The sequence below is a fragment of the Euprymna scolopes genome, chromosome 19, assembly GCF_053919585.1.
Source record: "Euprymna scolopes isolate OS-2025 chromosome 19, ASM5391958v1, whole genome shotgun sequence".
Taxonomy (NCBI): domain Eukaryota; kingdom Metazoa; phylum Mollusca; class Cephalopoda; order Sepiida; family Sepiolidae; genus Euprymna; species Euprymna scolopes.
In genome coordinates, this window is record NC_136500.1 from 32,706,211 (window position 1) to 32,733,469 (window position 27,259).

At 27.5% G+C, this 27,259-nt stretch overlaps 1 protein-coding gene across 2 annotated transcripts in view; it reads right to left on the reverse strand.

The window, feature by feature from the left end:
• Positions 1–1,347: 1,347 nt before the first annotated feature.
• Positions 1,348–27,259, reverse strand: part of LOC145303507 (uncharacterized) — a 571,276-nt gene continuing 545,364 nt past the window's right edge. For both annotated transcript variants that reach the window (XM_080144939.1, XM_080144940.1), the window contains exons 6-7: positions 15,396–15,477; positions 1,348–3,608 (exon numbers count right to left, since the gene is read on the reverse strand). In XM_080144939.1, coding sequence (XP_080001065.1) covers positions 2,576–3,608; positions 15,396–15,477 — 1,115 coding nt within the window. In that variant the 3' untranslated portion in view covers positions 1,348–2,575. The remainder of the gene's footprint in view (positions 3,609–15,395; positions 15,478–27,259) is intronic.

Sequence of the window (27,259 nt, forward strand, 5' to 3'; positions counted from 1 at the left end):
GGGAAATGGAATTATGTCGTCTTTTCTAGGGCGACAATTTTATCGTTCCAACGGCGGAACTACTGAAAAGCAGTGTATTGCTTACTATTCCTTGCAATATGCCTACAGTTAATGGCCTGAAATAGTCTCACCAAGTAATAATGACCAATAGTGCGAAACAAAAATACGATTGTCATTGTTTTTCCAATGCTTAATCTTAGAAGATATTTTAAAATAATTACTCAAGAATTGGTGCAATTCATTTTCTTACTGAAGTATCACAACTTACCAATTCACGGCAGCCACTCGAGGATAGTGGTTAAATACGTATCAAGTAGATGGTGAGACAATACCGTCATGATTCATAATGGTGTGATTGGTCTGTATTTGATTATTTTATGAATGCAGTTTAACAAGAATTTACATTGGGTTTGAAAACGACAATGTTGTAGTCAGCTGGGAACCGACCACGCGATATCGTGTTACATAATTTTTGATGTTAGTACTCACCGTTGAATAATGTAAAACTTTCTTTACGTGGATATTTTTGATATTGCGAAAAAGTTAAAAATCGTCGAACCTTATTGTTCAAAAACACTGAACGTATAGCAGTTATTTGTTTTTAATTCCTCTCAAATATTGCATACATAATCGAAGGATCAAATTTAATCATTCTTGTAAAAGGTTGTCCAATGACATCGTTGAAATTTCCTTTTTATTCAGACAGAACTTTTCAATAAGAAAACGAGTCCTCAGAATCCGTGTCAAATGAATGAACGGGCAGAGTGTCTTTGATTTTTGTCACTGTGTGAATATATTAAACTGCTTTATTAAAATTTATAATTATTATTTTTTATATGAAAAGTCATTAATATTTACTTTCTTGTTTAACGTCAGTTCAGTCAATGAAGTAAAACTTTGAATTAACATTCTTTTTCTGTTCAGTCATTTATGTCAAGAAATTATCTATTCACATTCATTTCTTTTTCTGTTATGTCAAAAGAGTATTAATTCATATTCATTTTACTGTATACTTTAAGTTCAGTCGGTTGTGTCAAAATAGTGTCAGTGAGCATCGATTTTTGTGTATACTTTCAGTTAAATTAATTTTTTCTTTTTACATAAAACTCAGTTAATTATAAACATCAAAGATCAATTCATATTCATTTTTAGTCAATTGTTTAATAAAACACATCAATTCATATTCATTTTTCCGTCCACTTTCAGTTAAATTGCTTTTATCAAAAAGATCAATTCACATCCATTTCCTGCTTACTTTCAGTTCAGTCAAGTATGTCGAAAGAATATTAATTCACATTTATTTTTCTTTTTGTCTTTAATTCAGTCAAGTATGCCAAAACAAGATAATTTGTTTTTTCTATTTCTGTTCAGTCGATTATGCCAAATGAATATTAGACACCATTAATTTTCTGTTTACTTTCAGCGCAGCCAATTATGTAAAAAGAATATTAATGGAATTTCATTTTTGGGGGGTTTCTTTAGTTTAATGAATAAAGTAAAGGATTGTCATTTGACATTTATTTTCTTTGTTTACTTTCAATTGTATCAATAATGTAAAAAAGAAAAAGCAAAATAAGAGAAATTCAACATAAAATCTGTCAAGTTATGAATTCGATATGTGACATGAGCGGCACTTTTCCCAAGAGTTTTGATGAGAAACTGAGTCTCAAAATGAAATCAATTTATTATCGCTGTTCTTAACTTGTAGGTTGTTTTACGTATTATCAAATCGATGACATAACAAGAACAGATATTTTATAAAATGCGTCCATTTAACATACACGTTAAGCAGCGAAAATGGTATTTTTTTTAGCTTGACCGTGAGAGGACAAATATAAGCGTCATCGACAGGCCGATCGTCTCATAGAGACACTATGACGCGTCTAGAAACGGTTTCGCGCCTTAGTTGCAGAAATAAATAAAATATCAATAATTTTTATCTGAGACTTTTCTCGCCATTCATTAGAGGAACTTTTTGGAATCAAAATAAGGCTATGGTTGATCGAAACATCATTTTGTGCGCTCACGAGATTTCAAAACACATTGGATGCGTTTCAAAGGCGCCAACTTTTATGAACGTTTTAAAAATTGTAATTTGGCATTCGGCTGTGATTATTCTAAAATAACCGATCACTGATTGATTGATCAACCAATAAGTAATTACAGTCTTTGTTTGGAATCATTCGATTTACTGTAATTGGCCACGTGATAGCTCGAAATTTGTGCAAGTTTCAGGGAATTTGGATTAAATTTCTATGAGATTAAGCTGATGTAAATATGATGTCGGCTAAGTAATAAACGCCTCTCTTGGATTGGTTATTTTTTTGTGTTAAAAAACGTGAAGATGAAATGATTGGACTTTAGGATTAAGAAACACGTGTTGGAAGTTGGAATCGATTGTTAAGTTAGTTGTTTCGGAAAATATCAATTAATAAGTTGATATAAAAATACCATGATAAAAATCAATATAAAACAGGATATAAGGATATGGAGTTTGACATTGTGATAAAGTGTTAACTCTTAGAGTTAAAGGTTGGTTTATTTATGATTTGTTTGGGTTGATTAGTTCAGTCTCTCAATTGCAGTAAGTGTCTTCTAAAGAGCTGAGTCTCATTTGACAGTAGACATTAGTATTATTAAGATCGTTCTCTTGTTTCTGTTGCTCCACAGGAGGCGGGGGTGGCGGGCCGAGAGTGGCACTGATTCTACGATTAGGCGGTGTTTTGTAATGACCAGTATCAATCTCTGGATCGACGCCACATCGTAACATACGTGACCGCTCAAGGCCAGCCGCAGTAGTCGGGCTAACGACTTTAGTTGTGACAGCATTCGTTGTCTTCTCAGTAGGGGTTCCGATTTGCATATAAGTATTCGTTTCTGTCTCCTCCGGAAAGGTCGAAACTGGAAGAGTATCGTCATTGTCGTCACGCGGTACAGTGTCGTAAACTGGGTGCGAAACGGGTACCTTGTAGTGACCGGTGTCGATCGACACAGTCTGTGGTTGCTTGCAGTCATCAACAATCGTCGACATCGGTCCCTTTGGAGCCCTCAAATTTGCAGCGATGCTAACGTCATCCGCATCCTCATAAAATGGGTCCCCGCTCGTCTGGTCCACAGATTCCTCTGAGGCAGAATGTAATGGCGTCACCATTGCTACAGGTTGTGAGAAGCTGACGGTTTTGTTCTTAGTTCGCGGTGTGTTCCGCCCGACCGGTGGCGTGGAAAATGTTACATTAGCATAGTGTCCACTGTTTGTCAAGATGCCAGCACGTCGCCGATCGCTGTCGGAAGCTGATAGCTCATTCGACTGATGGTCACCGGTCATGCATGAATCGGCGTCTTGATAGTAATTCACATAATCGTCCGCTGTGGAATTTCGGTCTGTTTCTGGGTCCGGATTGTCTGTCATTACCAAATCTTCTTGGATCTTTTTCTGGGTAATCGCTTGCAAGTTGCTATATGTTGACACTTTCAAGGGACTACGTCGTATCGATATGTAATGGTCTTCATTGTAATCGTAGCCACCGCCAGAATCAGTCTTTGCGCAAAGACTTGGGGGCTGGTAAAGGGATTTGCTTTTGGATTCTTCTTTCTTTTTCTTCCGTTTGCTAGAAATAAAAAATATAACATTAGACAGAACATAACTTTCTGAGACGAAGAAGATTTGCTTGCATTATTTGAAGTAATCAGACTAACGTTCTCATCTTGCACAAAATTTTGGTCGATGTAACCTCCGGTCTTCTTCAAGTGTATCCGTCGCCACGTTTGGTATTGGGAAAAGGTTAACTGTATACTTCAGGTTTTATATTTAGGCTCCCATAGTGCTTAAGTGATACTAAACTAGCATGCCGCCCGGCATTGTCTGGTCGTAAAATACGCATATTAATTATATCTTATATGGTGTTCAATACTAGGCACCATTAATTGTAAATGATAGATGATATACATTAAGGATAATAAAGAAGTTAAATACGAAACCTCGAAAGCATAATATATAGGATTCCCAATAACAAACATGGCAACTTATACACCTGTAGAAAGTCGGAAGTTACATCGATCGAAATGTTGTACAAATAAAACTTAAAATGAGAATGTTAGTTCGATTAATGCAAGTGATACATAACTATAAGGTTTTCATAAATATAAAAAGTGTTTTTCTGATATATAGATTAAAAAATGAAAACTTCATTAAAATAAAGCTTTATTTTATTATCATTACGAAATAAAATATTATTGTAAATCTATATCTTCTGTCTGGCATCTAATAACATGGTTATTATAATTGATTGTCTGGCATCTAATAACATGGTTATTATAATTGATTGTCTGGCATCTAATAACATGGTTATTATAATTGATTGTCTGGCATCTAATAACATGGTTATTATAATTGATTGTCTGGCATCTAATAACATGGTTATTATAATTGATTGTCTGGCATCTAATAACATGGTTATTATAATTGATTGTCTGGCATCTAATAACATGGTTATTATAATTGATTGTCTAGCATCTAATAACATGGTTATTATAATTGATTGCTTGGCATCTAATAACATGGTTATTATAATTGATTGTCTGGCATCTAATAACATGGTTATTATAATTGATTGTCTGGCATCTAATAACATGGTTATTATAATTGATTGTCTGGCATCTAATAACATGGTTATTATAATTGATTGTCTGGCATCTAATAACATGGTTATTATAATTGATTGTCTAGCATCTAATAACATGGTTATTATAATTGATTGTCTAGCATCTAATAACATGGTTATTATAATTGATTGTCTGGCATCTAATAACATGGTTATTATAATTGATTGTCTGGCATCTAATAACATGGTTATTGTAATTTATTTCTGAAAGAAAATTCACCCGATATTTTCTTTAGCATCAATATCTGATGAAGTTTTAATATTTACAATAATACTTGTCCTTCCTGAATTCTAACTCGAGAAACATTTTGATAAAGAACATTTAACACATAAATTAAAATCCAAGGCAACACTAACACGACAATGCCACTCATAAAATCGCTAAAAAAATTTGAGCACTCCTTTGTGCGAGGCAGCCATACTTAGTACAAATAAACGTCAGACAATGCCCAATTTACCTACAAAGTTTCCGTTACGAATGTCCAACAGTTTTTTGTTTAATCATTGTTTGAAATGCACATCCCTGCGTTCATCAGTGCTAATTGCATTGCACTCAGTATTAACCCTAGGCAGATTAAACCGGCTTCCTCCAAATGAGGAAGTATTTGGGGAATATCAAATTTACACGCGGTCCTGATCGCATGAATATCCCGGTTGGGAAAGCTGATGGCGTTATATGCGGCATAATTATGTTGATACACCGGTTCTCGTTAGATAGAAAATGTAATGGCGTCACCATTGCTACAAATAAATATTATATTTATCACCGAACTTAAGCAACGTTGATCCTGGTCAATACCAGATGGGTGACCATTTGGGAATACCAGTTGCTGTATGCAAGAGGACGTTGACACCTACTTGCAAGAACTGCAAAAACATAACATCAACATCTACAATATAGCGTAATCACGTTTATGTACGTTTTCCCGTTAGAACAGCAAAGTAAAACGACGTTGAGTCTGCTAAGTACAAAAATAGGTGACCATTTTGCAATACTAGATGTTATATGTGCTTTCCGCCTATGTCAGCATTGTTTCTAATCGTCTTGGATTTCTCCTTACCACCGGAATTAAGTAGTGCCGACTGAGAAGAAGTGTGGTTGGAGATTGCGAAATCCTTGCGTCACAAGTACACGTGAAGGCATTCGTTGTTTCTCAAGACTGAACAGATGATATGATTCGATACTACCTAGTCGTTTCAACGGACAATATTTAATATATATATATATATATATATATATATATATATATATATATATATATATATATATATATATATATATTCCTCCTTTTTTACTTCCTTCCTTCTTGTACATATATATTTTATGGTAATTATAAATATGTCCTACTCATTTCCATCTTATTTTTAACTTCTTCCCTTTCTTTCTTAAGATCTAAATGCCATCGTACGCCCCTGATGATGGCGAAATACATTTTGGGGTAAAGGGAACTCTTTTCTGTCATTTAGACATTTTGCACCCCTAAAAACTTTTCTGATACATATATCTTTATTTATTTTTAAATTACATTTTCACCCCATGCAAGGCACGGCGGAGGAGATTCGTTATTGAGAATCTCAGTAGATCCTGAATAAACTTCACACGCACCGGAACTTATCCCACAACCAGACCTTTATTTAAGAGTTCATCTAAAAGATAATGCGTGCCACAACGATCTCTAGACTGTTCCTGAACTGAATGAACAGGGTCATAAAAGAATGAAGGCAATGCCAAGAACGCACTGTCAGGTGGGATTTAGGGAGAGTCACCTAGTGTAATATTAGACCTAATCTTGAAATATTTTTCATTTCTTTGATTTAGAAGCTGAATTCGGAATTAAAAATCTAAATCTTACTCACGAATAATATCAACGACTATTAAAAGTCAATATATCAAAATCGCCCTGGTCCATTCATCTGCTACAGATGAATAAAAAATAAACTTTTCTGAAAAATGTGTAGCAGAAATATACACATATAAAGTATGAGACATACAAGCGCTGGTGTTTTCTTAACAATTTCTCGACCACTTTTCCTTCTCCGCTTCAGATATCCTATTCAAAAGTGTTAGCAAACTCCGTCAATATATTATCGATACCAGACGAATATTATATGAAATCTAATATTTCTATCAAGTACGAAAATATACCAAGCGCCTTGACCAAATAAATGTCTTCATTCCAATATATTTCCAGGTAAATCATATATTCTCATACAGCGAATAACATTTCTATTCAATTTTATACTTTGCATGTGTATATATATATATATATATATATATATATATATATATATATATATATATATATATAAATAAGGTTCATTAATATATTAAACATTTTGGGTGACTTATGAAAAGATAGTATATATATATATTTATTGTGTGTATATGTATGTTAATATGTGTATAAGTTTCCTGTTCCCTCCCTCGTGTATATTTTATACGTGATCTATACAAATGTTTTCGTTTTTTTTTCTCTCGTATATTTAAATATATTTTCCCTACTTGTATTCTCCTTCAATAACTGTTATATATATATATACATATATATATATATATATATATATATATATATATATATATATATATATATATATATATATATCCCTTCTTTTTTACTTCCTTCCTTCTTGTACATATATATTTTATGGTAATTATAAATATGTCCTACTCATTTCCATATTATTTTTAACTTCTTCCCTTTCTTTCTTAAGATCAAAATGCCATCGTACGCCCCTGATGATGGCGAAATACATTTTGCGATAAAGGAAACTCTTTTCTGTCATTTAGACATATTGCACCCCTAAAAATTTTTCTGATACATGTATCTTTATTTTTTAAATTCCATTTTCACCCCATGCAAGGCACCACGCCACTTTGAAGTAGGGGGCTACTATGAATTGCAGGGATATTATGAAGGGGGATAAGTAGCAAGACGTCTGTTTACATTACACTTGAACTTCTGCATGTCAGTACAGTTGGGAAAGCAGAATCCCGAAAGTGAGTTCCAAAGTCTAGCAGTTCTGGGGAAGAAACTATTGGAGTAGAAGGTTTTCTTACACCTAGGGATCTCTACTGTGCAAGGGTGGGATTTAGCTGCTTGTCGGGTGTATTTACATTGAGGGGGTACAAGTGCTTGTAGTTCGTCAGAGCATTCACCATTAAAATACTTGTAGAACAGGCAGAGGGATGCAATTATATGTTGAGTTATTTTAAGAAAATAAATTGTTATATATGCTGCAGACAGACTACTTTTCATTGTGTCAAAAATCATTTTTTTGTGTTGTCCCATGAAGAGATATACTTAAATATTTGAAGAAATGTGAGGGGTGTACTCACTTTTGTGATACACTGTATGTATATATATATATATATATATATATATATATATATTTTTAATCTTTATCCTCGATTGACCTCTTGGCCTTGATAAGTGGTGATGCCTATGTAAACATAAATATATATATGTGTGTTATGAAAATGTATGGCGTTTCCTGATCATAAAATACGTATAAATATTAAAATTGAATTCATGTAGATTTCTTCTTATTATAGAGCTGATTCTCTATTGATTATCATCTTCTATAATATAAAGGGCAAAAATCTGTTTAAATGTATGCATGTATGTTTTTGTATGTCTGCCTAAAACCTTACACAGAGGCGACAGATTTTCACGAGATTGGTATCAAATAACGAAAATTGGCTAATAACATTAATTCCTTCACTCTCAACTGGGAACTTTTCTACAAGGAGGGGTAGCAAAAACTGTTCCATCATGACAATTTAGCCAAACACGCATGCGCAAAAAACGTTCTTTCTTGAATTATTTAAAAACAAAAAACAAAAAAAAAAACGACCTACTTCGCTCATACTATCATAGACCAGTCGTTATAGTGGCAGCTTCGTTATCTTAAGATTGCACGTTCGGGTCGAGATATCATATATATATATATATTTTCAATTTTTAAAATTTTAATATTTAAACAGGGTTATTTATGCCATTTTTAGGTCGTTTTTTTTAAAGAAATATTTTTTCATCACGTTCGCTGTTTTTTTTTGTTTGTTTATTCCCGATTTTTAAAGAAATTTTAAAATTCAAACAAGTTTGCCATTTTTTTTCGTTCGCTTATTCTTTATTTTGCATCACGTTCGCTGTTTTTTTCTTCGATTTAAAAAAGTTATAATATTTAAACAGTTGAGCGTTTACTCAGGAGATATAGTTGATTTCAGCATTTAGAAGATGGATCCGTCGATTTCAGAGTTTCAAAATTGAACATACGATTGTTTTTGTCTACCCAGAGATTTTCATGGTATATATTATTTGATGCCTCATGCATATTAAACTTTCCCAAAAATCGAATGAACATATCTAAATTTTCACAAAGGGGTTTTATCTTCTTATTCCCATATATTTATAAATACATTAAAGTAAATATATCTCACATTATTTTCGATGACACGTAGAAGCTTCCAAAATTCATGAGTCGGCCAAGATGAATTTATTTTTATATATGTATATATACATATATATATACACATATATATATATATGGATATATACACATATATATATGTATATATACACATATATATATGTATAAATGTTTGGAGGTACAAAATTTATATATACATTTAAATAAAAGGGGCGGAAATCTCTCAAAAGATCTTTATGCCGGCAGAAGGATACGGTGAAGGCGTTGAATCTCTTCGGGGAAATTTGATAACCTTTTTTTTTTTTTTTTTTTTTTGTCCTTCCCTCGCGGTGCCATTTTAAACGCTTTTCACCAATTAAATTTACTTTTAATCGTCTTTCTGGCACTTTTAGTATTTGTTTACTCGTTCCCCCCTTTTGCTCTTTATTTCGACATTGTTATTTAATTTTTTATACTATCGATTCTCTCCTGACGAGATGATAGTCGAAAGAGCTTTTGAGAGATTTCCGCCCCTTTTATTTAAATGTATATATATATATATGTATATATACACACATATATATGTATATATACACACATATATATGTATATATACACACACACACATATATGTATATATACACACACATATATATATGTATATATATACACACATATATATATATACACACACACATATATATATACACACACACATATATATATACACACACATATATATATACACACACATATATATATACACACACATATATATATATACACACACATATATATATATATATATATATATATACTCCTATAAATTTGTTTTTCTTTGGAGTGTATTAATATTCATATTAAAAACCCTCTTTTCTATTTATTTAAAAAGAAAATACTATTTTCTCATATATTGGTTGTAGAATTGCATTCATTAACAAAAGATCTAGCTAATTTGCATATTCTTTAAAATATTAATTTTAATTCCCTATTAGTTTTTTCGGTTTTCTTATGGGATAATCATTAGTTAAAACTATTACGTGTAATTATATTCATGCAGATATTCTACATGATTTATACTTGCATAATATTTGCGTAAAAAGTTTATAGTAAACACAAAATTGTTTCCATATATATTTATGTATACGTATATAATTTTGTTTAACAAATTTTGCCTACCAAACTCCTCCTTGGAGATTTTGGTCTACAGATATGAAACTTCATATATAATGTATTTGAATCCATGCAAAATTTTATATTTGGGGTTTAGCCCGGAAAAATCGATGCAAAAGTGTGAAAAAAAAAAAAATGAAATTTGCCAGGTGGAGGTCGAACGACGGCATTATGAATGCATAGCGTAGTAGGTATTGGTTCATATTTTAATTTTTAGCCTTGCAGTAAACAGGTTTGGATTTGATTTTTGAGAACTCTGCCAACTCCTCCGACAATTTTGGGTCTAAACACTTGACATTTTAGATATAGGTTCCTTGGACATTGATCTAACTTAATAACTTGATTTAAACCCAAAACAGTAAATGTTAAGGGGTCATTATAGGGGTCAAAGTTTAAAAAAGTTACCGCTTTTTTTTTTTTTGCTCAACATACACCTCCAAATACCCGGAAAACGCCGGGCTGAAATGCTAGTATATATATAAAAGTGAACATGTGTTTGTCTGTGTGTCTACATTTCCCTATGCAATAACTCTGTCAATTTTAAGTCTACAGACTCGAAATTTGATATACAGGGTACTGAGATTGGGGAAAATATTTCTAATCAGTTTTGGTTGTTAAGGGGTCAAAGTTCAATGATTTAACCTTTGAGAACTCTAACAAACTCCTCCAACAATTTTGGGTCTAAACACTTGAAATTTTAGATATAGGTTCCTTGGACATGGATCTAACTTAATTTGATTTGAGCCCAAAACAATAAATGTAAAGGGGTCATAATAGGGGTCAAAGTTAAAAAAATTCACTTCTGCGATCTCTACCAAATTACTCAGACAATTTCTAGTAAAAACATTTGAAATTTTACATAAAGTGTATTCAGAGATAGGGCAATCTTTTTCATCGGTTTGGGACGAAAAATTTTAGTTACCAATATATAAATGTATGTACGTATGTATGTTTGCATGTCCGCCTAAAACTTTCGACAAGAGGCAACGGATTTTCACAAGATCAGTATCGTTTTAAAGTCCGACCTTTCCGACGACAAATATCGAAAAATTGGATAAAAACATTAGTATCTTCACCTTCAACCGGAAACTTTTCTACAGGGGGGGGGGTCACTTTTTTCGCCGATTTTTTGAAAGTCATCCTCTCCTTTCGATTGTCTAGCCTTAATTTAAAAAAAATGTTACTTCCGGTTTTGTGGTGGTCGTAATAGCATAGGCGTCAGGTTTTTTTCCCCGTTCTTTTCCTCCTTCACGGTACAGGTTCGGGCCTGCCTTCCTACTACCACTTTTTTTTTTTTTTTTTTTTGCTCAACAGACACACCCAAACACTCGGGCAACGCAGGACTGAACTGCTAATCTATATATCTATAAAAGTGAACGTGTCTGTGTGTCTGTCTGTGTACATTTTCCTATGCAATAACTGTCAATTTTCGGTCTACAGACTCAAGATTTGACATAAAGGAGTATTGAGATTTGGGAAAATCTATGTGATAGGTTTACGGCCAGAAATTTGGCTGTTAAGGTGCCAAAGTTCAACGATTTAACCTTTGAGAACTCAACCAAACTCCTCCGACAATTTTGGGTTTAAAACACTTGAAGTTTTAGATATAGGTTTCTTGAACGGATCTAACTTTATAATTCGATTTGAGCCCAAAACAATAAATGTATAGGTCATAATAGGGGTCAAAGAAAAAATTGACCTCTGTGGTCTCTACCAAATATTCAGCCAATTTTTGGTCTGAACATTTGAAATTTTACATAAATTGTATTCAGAGAAAGGTTAATCTTTTTAATCGTATTTTTGCTGAAAATTTCGCTTCCAAGGGGGTCAAAGTTCAAAAGATTTTACCTTTGTGGTCTCTAGCAAACTATTAAGTCAAATTTGGGTCTAAACATTTGAAATTTTACATAAAAACTATTCAGACATGCAGCAAGCTTTTTCATCAGTTTTTTGGTGATATTTTCGCTGGCAAGAGGTAAAAGTTTACAGAGTTGACCTTTGCAGACTCTACTAATCTCCTCCGCCAATTTTGGGTCTAAACACTTGAAATTTTAGATGTAGGTTACTTGGACATGGGTCAAACATTTTAATTTGAGTCCAAAACAATAAACGTTAAGGGGTCAAAATTGGGGTCAAATTTTAAAAAAATTTGAAGTCTGCGGTTTCTACCAATTTTTGTCGATAATAGTTAAGGAAGCCTATTATATAAAAAGGCATACTCGTACATATGCACACTTTTTAATATATACATATGCACATAAAGTTATGAACAGTATATAGGGCCCGAGCAAAGCCGGGCGGAAGTGCTAGTATATATATATATATATATATATATATATATATATATATATGTCCCTGTTCCATCGCCGCAATGCTGTATGTATGTGCCTGTTTTACAAACATTTTAATGGAATGTGCTGTGATGAACTCGGCGTACATATGCCTGACACACCTGCTTAGCAACAAATTACACCTCTTCACTATTGAGGTCCGTAAATGCCAGAAAGCTAGACTTTGAAATTCCCTTCCTGTTATCTATATTGCGCTCTCTCTTTCTTCACCCTCTGTATGTCTGTCTGTCTCTCTCTCTCTCTCTCTCTCTCTCTCTCTCTATATATATATATATATATATATATTGATCCTGTTTAATAATAATGACGCACTTCTGATCATCGTTGGAAACTGCAGTAAAGTGTAGACGTATAATGCATGCGTTTGAAAAGTCGATGGCATAACTTTAGGATTATATTCTATATTTGTAAATAAAAAGTTTGCTTTTAACATAGATCTTGATTTTTTCATGTCATTGAAAGAAATAATGTAACAACATTTTTTCACTCTGATTAACATTTGTGTACGTCGCAGATCTGCATCTTCTACTGATTGGTAACTGTTACATGTTTTCAGATTATTGACTTCAAACGACTGGTGAAAGCTGATATCTACTCATCTCATGAGAGAGAGGGAGAGAGAGAGGGAGAGAGAGAGAGGGGGGAGAGAGAAAGAGAAAGAGAGAGAGAGAGAGGAAGGGCAAGCAGACATGCACTTTGCTTACGGCTTAGCGTGTAGTAATGTTGCAGAATCTTATTTTGGATATAGGATCTTCAAATCTGGTGATGGTAGCAGAAAATAACCCAAGAACAATAGGAAGGAATATTGGATAATGTAGAGAATATTTCTTAAATCAGAATGTAACTATTTCCTATTTGATGGTCTTGAAAGTGTTGTAAGAACAAGTTTGATACCATTATAACTTACAAGATGTATAGGCGTCGTTAGAAACAAATTACCATAAAGATTACGTTCTGCAAGTGGTTCTTATTGAAGTACGTTCGAAATCTTGATTTTTCCGGGTGCATTTTCTTCAATGATGAAGCACGGGTTACACGAGATGGAATAACCTTTCACATGTATTAAAAGATGATAATCTACACATAGTTATTCCATCACGTTGCCAACTCTTAACTTCTGAACAGGTGTATAATGGCAATCGATCAAATTCCGTTCAAATCGGTAGGTTGTGCCTTGTAAATACTACAAGAAAAATAACATCTGCGGACTATTTATTGGACAAAATTATAGCTTGTTGATAGAAGGAATCTTATGCCAAATTGATGGTAGCATACGGTTAAATTTGTGCTCGTTTTTGCATTAATACTAATCCCTAACTGTGCATCGAATAGATACCACAATAATTAGTTCATTGCACCTTATTATAACGAAGTTCAATAGAAAATCCCAACCAGACAGGTCCAGTAGTTTCCTAGCAGAAGGGGAAACAGAGAGGCAGATAAACAGATAGACATCTTAAAGAAATATTATGTAAATTGATATCGAATATCTATTGTGAAAATTTGACAAAAATTAGATTTATCTCAATTTTCACCCATTCCATCTCGTTTTAAATAACATTAAATTAAACTAAATATGGCTCACATTACCCATAATTACATATATCCTATAAGTGATCGATTAACTAGTTAAGGAGTGAATCCTAACTCTGTTTAGATGGAAACATAACACTGGAGAGGTCCCTAAATGCTAGAAAGCTTTCTACTTTAATAGTTTCTTCCCTCGAACAGCTAGACTTTGGGATTCCCTTCCTGCTACCTGCTTCCCCGACCGTACTTATATGCGGAAGTTTAAATGTAATGTAAACAAACTTCTCGTTAATCTTCTCGAGGTACGGTCCTAAATAGAAGTCCCTTACGCACAATTGGCGATATGCCTTGTTAGGGGTGAACACGGGTTAAAAAGAAAAAAAAAGCCCCAAAACATGCAAATCATAAACAAGGGGATTCGATATCTTTTCAAATAAAATTTTATAAGAATAATAAATAAATTAGATGTTGCATCCAAGTTCATAATTATCGGCTAATTAGTTTAGGAGCGAATCCTAAACATAGAAATTCATCAATATATACACGTGCTTAATTTAGACAGCCAGCCAAATCGGCCCAGTAATTTTGGAGAAGTAAAACAAATTGATAGACAAGCAGGTACGTTTAAAATATGTAGATTGACGTCAAATACCTATTGTGAAATTTTTAATAAAATGGATTTATCTGATTTTTCTATAGGTTAAAAAAAAAAGAGTCGCCAACCTAAAAAGTCCCGCGCTATCGGCCAAACCCCAAGCTCTGTCCCATCGCCGAAATGTGGCATGCCTACGTCTGTTTTACAAATACTTTAATAAAAAGTCTTCTGACGAACTGAAAGTACTTCTTCAACGTAAATACCCCCGACTAACCCGAAAAGCAGCAAATCCCACCCCTACACTGTAGATATCCCTAGTTGTCGTAAAGCTTCTACTTAAATAGCTCCTCTTGAACTGCTAGACTTTAAAATTCCCTTCCGGGCCCCTGATTCCCTGACTGTACAGACATGCAAAAGTTCAAGTGTAATGTAAACAGACATCTCGATGCTCAACTCCCTACATACTATCTTTGCAAATAAAGTCCCAAATAGGAGCCCTTTACGAATTAGTAGCACTGTGCTTTGTTTGGGGGTGAATTAACAGTAAAAAAAACTATGTACAAATAAATATATAATACGTGAATGTGTGAATGGAAAACGTTATAAACAGATATGAATGAAAATACAAAAAAAAAAAAAAAAAAAATGGCTGTCCCATGTTTGGATTCTACTCACCAATGACAATAAAGAATGACAGTAATTGATGCGATGAGGAAAACAATGATGAAAGCCGCCGCTGCACCGCCAATTATAAATGCTGTCAAAAAACAAAAACAACAAAGTCAAAACTGTAATAGGAGCCATTTTGCATTAATGTCGTTCAAACAATTCCGTTTATTTGACGAGAAATTAATTTTTTTTATTAGGTGACACCTTAGAAATTTCTCTCTCTCTCTCTCTCTCTCTCTCTGTATATACTAAAATGTGACCTTGTCTGTCTATTAGTGATGAAACGGTTTCTACCGAACTACTCTATAAATTTTTGTTCTACAGGCTTGAAACTCGATATATAAGGGACATGTGGAACAAAATCGACTTGTTTTTTTGGGGGGCCACCCCCTGCAGTAAAATCGATCAGTTGACGCACTTCTGATGGTAATTTTGGGCCAATTTTTCAATATTTGTCGTCCGGAAGGTTGGGCTTTCATATGAGACCAAGTTTGTGAATTTTTGTTCCGTCAGTCGAAAGTTTTTAGCAGACACACAAACATACATACATACGCACAAACATACATACATTTTCGCTTTTATATATATATAGATGTTTACCATATTTTCATATTTTATATCATTTTTTTCATATATATTTATTTTATATCATTTTATTATATATTCATATTTTATCTCATTTTTTGTAATATACTCATATTTTATATCATATTTTTATATTCTATTCATATTTTATATCATATTTTTATCATACAGTCATATTTCATATTATATTTATATAATGTATTCATATTTTTTATCATATATTCATATTTTATATCATTCTATCATATTCACATTTAATATCATATATTCATATTTTATATTATATTTTAATCATATATATATATATATATATATATATATATATATATATATATATATACCATAGGTTATCATATATTCTTATTTCGTAACATTTTATCATATATTCACATTTTATATCATCTTTATCATATATTCATATTTCACATACTATTTTTATCATATAATTATATTTTATATCATTTTATCATATATTCATATTGTATATCATATTTTATCATATATTCATATTGTATATCATTTTACATATATTAATATTTTATATCGTATTTTTATCATATATTCATATTTTATATCATATTTATTATATATTCATATTTTATATTATATTTTATCATATATACATATTTTTTATTATTTTATAAGATATTAATATTTTATATCATATTTTTAACATATATTCCCATTTTATATCATTTTTATTATATATTCATATTTTCTATCATATTTTATCATGTATCCATATTTTATATCATATCTTATATATTCATATTTTATATCATTTTTATCATATATTCATATTTTATGTTTTTTATCATATTTTTATTATCATTTTATCATATATTCATATTTTGATAATATATTTCTATTTTATATCACATTTTAATCATATATTCATATTTTATATCATTTTATCACATATTCATATTTTATTTCATAATTTATTATGTATTAATATTCTATATCATATTTTATCATATATTCATATTCTATATCATATTTATATTTTATGATATTATCATATATTCATATTTTATATCACATTTTTATTATATATTCATATTTTATATCATATTCTTATCATATTTATATTTTATATCATGTTAATCATATATTCATATTTTATGATATTTTTACCATATGTTCATTTTTCATATCAATTTTTTACCATATATTCATATTTTATGTCATATTTTGTTCATATATTAATTTATTTTTTTATAATTTTATAATATATTAATATTTTATATCATATTTTTACACTATATTCCAATATTAGAGCATATTTTTACAATGTATTCATATTTTATATCATTTTACCATATATTCATATTGTATATCAGTTTATAATATATCTATATTTTATATCATTTTTACCATGTATTCATATTTTATATCATATGTTTATCATATATTAATATTTTATATAATGTTACCATATATTCATATTTAAAGCCATATTTTTACCGCACATTTATATTTTATACTACTTTAACATATATCCATATTTATACTATATTTTTTACAATATATATTAATATTTTATCGATTATTTTTATCATATATTCATATTTTATATCATGTTTTAATCACATTTATATTTTATATCATATTTTTACCATATATTATTATTTTATATTATTTTATCATATATTTATATTTTGTATCATATTTTTACCATATATATATATTATATCATATTTTATATCATATTTTTATAATATATTTATATTTAATATTATATTCATATTTTATATCATATTTTTATAATATATTTATATTTTATATTATATTCATATTTTATATCATATTTTTATAATATATTTATATTTTATATTATATTCATATTTTATATCATATTTTTATAATATATTTATATTTTATATTATATTCATATTTTATATCATATTTTTATAATATATTTATATTTTATATCATTTTTACATTATATTCATGTTTTATATAATTTTAATCATACGTTCATATTTTATATCATATTCTAATCATATATTCACATTTTTATATCATTTTTATCATATATTCATATTTCATATCATATTTTTATTATATATTAATATTTTATATCATTTTATCATATATTTATATTTTATATAATATCTTATATATTCATATTATTTCATCATATATTCATATTATGTCATATTTTTATCATATATTCATATTTTATATCATAATTTTAACATTCATATTTTACATCATAGTTTTAACATTCATATTTTATATCATATTTTCATCATATATTCATATTTTATATCATTTGATCATACAATAATTTATATCATTTTATTATATATTAATATTTTATATACTATTTTATATCATATTTATGTTATATCATATTTTTATTATATATTACTATTTTATATCATATTTAATCATATTTATATTGTATATCATATCGTATCATATATTGATATTTTATATCATATTTTACCATATATTCATATTTTATATCATATTTTACCATATATTCATATTTTATACAATATTTTTATCATATATTCATATTTTGTGTCATATTTTTTCATATATCCATATTTTATATCATATATCAATATTTTATAACATTTTTATCATAATTTATATCATATATTTTCATATATTACTATTTTATATCATTTTATCATACATTATTGCTATCATTTTATCATATATTCGTATTTTATATCATATTCTTATAATATATCCATATTTTATATCACTTTATTATATATTCAGATTTTATATCATTTCATCATATATTACAATTTTATATCATTTTATCACATTGATATTTTATATATTTTTATCATATAATCATATTTTATATCATTTTATCATATATTACTATTTTATATAATTTCATCATATATTCATCTTTTATATAATATTTTTATCGGATATTCATATTTTATATCATATTGTTACTATATATTCAGATTTTATATCATACTTTTATCATATATTCATATTTTATATCATATTTTCATCATATATTTATATTTTATATCATATTTTTATCATATATTCTGATTTTATATTTTATCATTTTATCATAAAATTACTATTTTATATCATTTTATACTATATTCATCTTTTATATAATATTTTTATATTATATATTGTTATACCATATGCTTATCATATATTCATATTTTATATCATACTTTTATCATATATTCATGTATATTATCATATATTTGCAATTTATTCATATTTTATATAATAATTTCATCATATATTCATATTTTATATCATATTTTTATCATATTTATATTTTATATCATTTTTATCATATTTATATTTTATATCATTTTTATCATATAATAATATTTTATTTTATATTTTCACCATAAATTTATGTTTTATATAATTTTCATCTTATATTCATATTTTGTGCCATTTTTATCACATTCATATTTTATATAATATTTTAATCATATATGAATATTTTTATCATATATTATTTTATATCATATTTTATCATATATTAATATATTATATCATATATGTATATTTTCCATCATATTTGTTTAATATATTCATATTTTAAATCATATTTTTATCATATATCACTATTTTATATCATTCTATCATAGTTTTATTTCTATCATTTTATATATTCATACTTTATATCATATTTTTATCATATAATCATATTTTTATATCATATTTCCATCATATATTAATATTTCATATCATATATTCATATTTTATATCATGTATTTATCATAATTCATATTTTATATCATATTTTAAGCATATATTCATATTTTATATCATATTTTAAGCATATATTCATATTTTATACCATATGCTTATTATATATTCATATTTTATCATATGTTCATTTTATATCATTTTATATATACATATTTCATATCATATTTTTATTATATATTTATATATTCATAATTTATATCATTTTATCATATATCCATATACTATATATCATACATTTATCACATATTCATATTTTATATCAAATTTTTACCATATATTATAGGTTTACATCATATTTCTCCCATATATTCATATTTTATATCATTTCATCATATATTTTTATTTTCTATCATTTTAACATATATTCATATTTTCTATCATTTTAACATATATTAATATTTTATATCATATTTGAGCATATATTCTTATTTTCTATTATTTTCTCATATATTCAGATTTGATTTTATATATTCTTATTCTATATCATTTTATCATATTTTCATACTTTATATCATATTTTTATCATATATTAATATTTTATATCATATGTTTATCATATATTCATATTTTATAGCATATGTTTATCATATATTCATATTTTATAGCATATGTTTATCATATATTTATATTTTATAGCATATGTTTATCATATATTTATATTTTATAGCATATTTTAATCATGTGTTCATATTTATATCAAATTGTTTCATATATTTATATTTTATATCATATTTTATATTTTTATATTTTATACAATTTTATCATATATTCATATTATATATTATATTTTTATCATATGTTTATATTTTATATCATTTTTTACCATATATGCATATTTCATATCATTTTATCATATATTCATATTTTATCTCCTATTTTTATCATATATTAATACTTTATATAATTCATATTATGTTCATATTTAATATCATTTTTATCATATACTCATATTTTATACCATTTTATCATATATTCATATTTTATATCATTTTATCATGTATTCGCGTTTTATATCATATTTTTTTTTAATATATATTCATATTTTATATCGTATTTTTATCATATATTCATATTTAGTATCGTATTTTTTATCATATATTCATATTTAGTATCGTATTTTTATCATATATTCATATTTGATATCGCATTTTTATCATATATTTCTATTTTATATCATTTTATCATATATTAATATTTTATATATTTTATTATATATTTATATTTTATATCATTTTATAATATATTCATATTTTATATCATATTTTGTTCATATATTTATATTTTTATCATTTTTACCATATATTCATATTTTATGATATTTGTACCATCTGTTTATATTTTATGTCATATTTTTACCACATATTTATATTTTATGTCATATTTCTACCATATATTCATATTTTATGTCATATTTCTACCATATATTCATATTTTATGTCATGTTTTTATGATATATTCATTTCTACTATCATTTTATGATATATTCATATTTTGTATACTTTTACAGTATAATCAAATATTATAGCATATTTTTCCATATATTCATATGTTGTATCATTTTATAATATATTAATATTTTATATCATATTTTAATCACATTAATATTTTATATGATTTTTATCATATATTAATATTTTATATAATTTTATCATATGTTTATATTTTATATAATTTTTAACATCTATACATATTTTATATAATTTTCTAATATATTCATATTTTATATAATATTTTTTACATTATATTCATATTTTATATAATATTTTTTACATTATATTCATATTTTATATCATATTTTTATTATATACTCCTATTTATATCTTATTTATCATATATTCATATTTTACGACCGGGCAATGCCAGGCGCATTGCTAGTAGATTTATAAACGACAAACACTGTTGGTTTTTTCTTAGTTTATATAATCTTATTAAGATTGTAAATATGCACCACGAAATAAATTAATTAATTAAAAAAAATCCTGAACGGTGTACGCGTGAAAGAATAGTGCTCTGCCAGAAAGATATTTCAAAAGATACTGCAGTTAATAACTATCGACCTATCACCTGTTCCAATGTTCAGTAATGACATAGGTATGGAATTTTGCATGAAGAAATTGAAAAGAGGAAAATTGTTGAAAGTAATGACATTATATTCTGTTAAAAAAGATGCATATAATATATTTATGGTCATAAATGACATATGACATAAGATGTCATATTCCAAAAATCACATAGATGTACTGCCAATTCCCCAAATCAGGCTAATGGATCAGTGCACGTGCAGAAGTCACGTAAAAATATCAGGTAATTCTGAGTTCATTTTCGTCCTTAATGTCCTCATGGCAGTAATTGCAAAAACTCTTCTTAAAGAGGGGGGGATTAAAGTCACCGGAATGCTGAGGCTGATATTACACTCAGAAATTCATGTTGAAGTAATGGTTGCCTAATCCCTTACCATGTAAATGTTTTTATGTATTAATTTCAAAAAGCTGCTGAAACAGTTTATGATTTAAACATTATTTTATTTCAAGTATATCTTAACAGTGTGGTGGGGATATGATATCAGTCCCGGAAATGGCTGCAACAATTTATGTTTTAGACATTACTTTATTTAATGTATATTTTTAACAGTGGGGTGGGGGATATGAAATTAGCCCCGGAAATGGATGAAACCATTTACGCATTGAACATTACTTTATTTCATGTATATTTTTAACAGTGGGATGAGGGATATGATGTCAGTCTTGGAAATGGCTGCAACAATTTACATTTTAGAAATTACTTTATTTAATGTATATTTTTAACAGTGGGGTGGGGGAAATGAAATCAGTTCCGAAAATGGCTGAAAGAGTTTACGATTATGATTATTTCATGTATATTTTAAACAGTGGGTTGGGGATAAAAAGTGAGTCCCGAAAATCACTGAAACAGTTTGCATTTTTAAACTTTACTTTATTTCATGTATATTTTTAACAGTGGGGTGGCAGATATGAAGTCAGTTCGAGGATGGGATGAGATAAGTGCAAATATATACTAGCAAAATACCCAGTATCGCACAGATAGGCGGAAAATATATAGTAGCAAACTGAGATAGGGGAAGATATATACTAGCAGAATACGCCGCGTTACCCGGGATTGGATAAGATATGTGGAACATATATACGATGAGAATACCCGGAATTCAATGATGTGTTTGTAATGAAATAATGGGCCTAGGCAATATATCAATGTTATTATTTTAGTAAGGAAGAGGTGATAATGTGGGTAGAAAATTACGAAAAATGATTGTCGAAATTAGTAACATATTCAGGAATTATGAAAAATGATGAAATGAGAGATAATTTCAATAATTTTGTGTGTTTGTAATGAAATAATAAGCCAAGATAATATATCAAAGTGATTATTTAGTAAGGTTGGGTGATAATGTGGGTTTAAATAATAAAAATAATCGAACTTAGTAACATATCTAAGAATTATAAAAAATGATAAAATGTGAGTTAATCTATTGGTACGTTTGTAATGAAATAATCAACTCAGGCAATATATCAAAGTTATTATTTTAGTAACGGGGAGGGGGATACTGTTTTAACAAAAGGGCTAGAATAATATGATGGTATCTTCATTCATGCTGAACGTCCACAGAATGGCCAGCAGCAATATATTACATATTAAAGATGGCGCTGTGGAATTTCCACACCTCCCGCTAGTAATAATAATTATTGTTATAATTTTTTATTGTTATTATCATATATCATTATTATTATTATTATTATTATTACTATTATTATTACTATTATTATTATTATTATTGTGATCAGTTTTATTATTATTGTTGCTTTTAAAAATTAAGACGTTGCAATAAAATAAATAACAAAAGTTGGATTCTAATATATTTTCAAGTAATCACGTGATGTCTTAAAAGTTATATATTCCCTATTTCACAATATTTTTATAGTAAAGTAGAAACGTTTTAACTTGAAAATTTTAGCTTTTTAAAGCTGTGACTGAAATGATTTGCAACTGTGTAGCAAAATTAGGTTTGTAAAATAAAATTCTATTACACGTATATACATAATTCATAGTTTTCCACAATTAATAATTTCCTATGATGAGCTCCAAAACTTTTAATAATTTTAATATTAATTTGATTCCAAATATAAAAAAAAATGTTTATTTTATCTGGCAAGTCTAAAACCAAGCATTATTCATATCGAGGGTGAATTTAACATAAGCATCTTATCGCGTATTTGCTTGAGTTAATTGAAACTTTCTTACCAACACATTCATTCTGGAGGATAGTCATGAATCCATTTTTCTTTTTCTTTTTTCTCTCATTTCTTTTTCATTTTTTGGGAACCAATTATTTTTGCTTATTAAGTCGTAACACAATCTCCTATATAAACAAAAACACATTTTTTCCTCTTTGCCTTTTCATATCTGACAACATTATAAAAGTACAGCGCTGGATTTTGCACCGAACAAAGTTTCCTTCTTTTGAATTATTGTTATGCAATATACAATATATATATATATATATATATATATATATATATATATATATATATATATATATATATATATAATATATATACAATATATATAGCAATACAATATACATATATATATATAGCTATATAAAATATATATATAGCAATACAATATATATATATATATATATATATATATATATATATATATATATATATATATATATATAGCAAAACAATATATATACATATAGCAATCTATATTCCTATAAATTCGTTTTTCTTTTGGGTGTATTGATATTCATATTAAAAACCCCCATTTCTACTTATTTAAAAAGAAAATACAATTTTCTTATATATGGGTTGTGGAATTGCATCCATCTGCAAAAGATCTAGCTAATTTACATATTCTTTTAAACATTCATTTTAATTAATTTCCTATTAGTTTTTTTCGGTTTTCTTATGGGGTGATCATCTTTATTTAACTATTACGTGCAATTATATTCATGCAGATATTCTACATGATTTATACTTGCGTAATATTTGCGTAAAAAGTTTACAGGAAACACAAAATTGTTTCCATATATATTTATATATACGTATATATTTTTGTTGCACAGATTTTGCCTACCAAACTCCTCCTAGAGTTTTTGGTCTACGGACATAAAATTTCATATATAAGGTGTTTGAATCCATGCAAAACTTATATTTGGGTTTTAGCCTGGAAAAATCCGTGCAAAAGTGTGAAAATTAAAAAAAAAATGAAATTTGCCAGGTGAAGGTCGAATGCCGCCATTACGAATGCATAGTGTAGTTAATATTGGTTCATGTTTTAATTTTTAGCCTTGCAGTAAACATGTTTTCATAGCCCAGTCATTTATGGCAGAGGCAAAATAAATCGTGAGCTGAACGTTTTGGTTTCGATTCTCAATGGTGGGGCATGAGTCTTTTTTTTTTTAATCATTATTATATATTGCATCCAATCTATCTATCTATCTATCTATCTATCTATCTATCTACATCTATAAAAGTGTAAATGTCTGTCTGTTTTTTCTCTATGGTAATTAAGGAAGACTATTATACAGAAATACATTACTTTACCTATTCACACTTTTTAATATATACATATGCACATAACCTTATGGAGAGTATATAGGGCCCGAGCAAAGCCGGGCGGAACTGCTAGTACAATATATATACATATAGCAATACAATATATATACATATAGCTATACAATATATATATATACACATATAGCTATACAATAGATATATATACATATAGCTGTGCAATATATATACATATAGCTATACAATATATATATAACTATACAATATATATATATATAGCTATCCAATATATATATAGCTATCCAATATATATATATATATATATAGCTATACAATATATATATATATATATATATCTATATATATATATAGCTATACAATATATATATAGCTATACAATATATATATATATAGCTATACATTATATATATAGCTATACATTATATATATAGCTATATATTATATATATAGCTATACAATATATATATAGCTATACAATATATATATATAGCTATACAATATATATATATATAGCTATACAATATATATATAGCTATACAATATATATATAGCTATACAATATATATATATAGCTATACAATATATATATAGCTATACAATATATATATATATAGCTATACAATATATATATATACATATAGCTATACCATACATATAGCTATACAATACATATAGCTATACAATACATATAGCTATACAATACATATACATATAGCTATACAATACATATAGCTATACAATACATATACATATAGCTATACAATACATATAGCTATACAATACATATAGCTATACAATACATATACATATATAGCTATACAATATATACACATATAGCTATACAATATATATACATATAGCTATACAATATATACACATATAGCTATACAATATATACACATATAGCTATACAATATATACACATATAGCTATACAATATATACATATAGCTATACAATATATATACATATAGCTATACAATATATATACATATAGCTATAGTATATATACATATATATACATATAGCTATACAATATATATACATATAGCTATACAATATATATACATATAGCTATACAATATATATACATATAGCTATACAATATATATACATATAGCTATGCAATATATATACATATAACTATGCAATATATATACATATAACTATGCAATATATATACATATAACTATGCAATATATATACATATAACTATGCAATATATATACATATAACTATGCAATATATATACATATAGCTATACAACATATATACATATAGCTATGCAATATATATACATATAGCAATACAATATATATATACATATAGCAATACAATATATATAGCTATACAATATATATGTAGCTATATATATGGTGTAGCTATATATATATGGTGTAGCTATATATATATGGTGTAGCTATATATATATATATATATATATATATATATATATATAGCTAAACCACATATATATATATAGCTACAGCATCCAGAAACTCAACGTTATTTAAATAAAAGAATATATGAACACAAAAGAGATGTAAAAAAACAACAATACACTCAACGCCATATTTTGTCATATCATGGAAAACGACCACCATTTTGATTTTAACAAAGCAACCTTCCTTAAACACATACATAACAGATCCACACGACGTTTAATTGAGTCAGCTATAATCTCCCATTCCAGCAATATAATTAAGCAAAGAAAAGGTTTTCTCGACGTTGCTCCCTTTCTATCGGAAATAATTATTAAAGAGAACAACTTAGACACCGGTTAAACTCGATAAAAAAAAATTCTTAATTTCATTCAATTTTATTATTTATATTTTACTTATTTACTGTATTTTATTTTATCATTATCTATTTTTAGACTCCATTTTATCACCTCCTATTCTTATTTTTAGACACCATCTTTTAAGTTACTACGCTATTTTATCCCAATTCAATTATTTCTAATTTAAAAAAAACAAAAAAAACA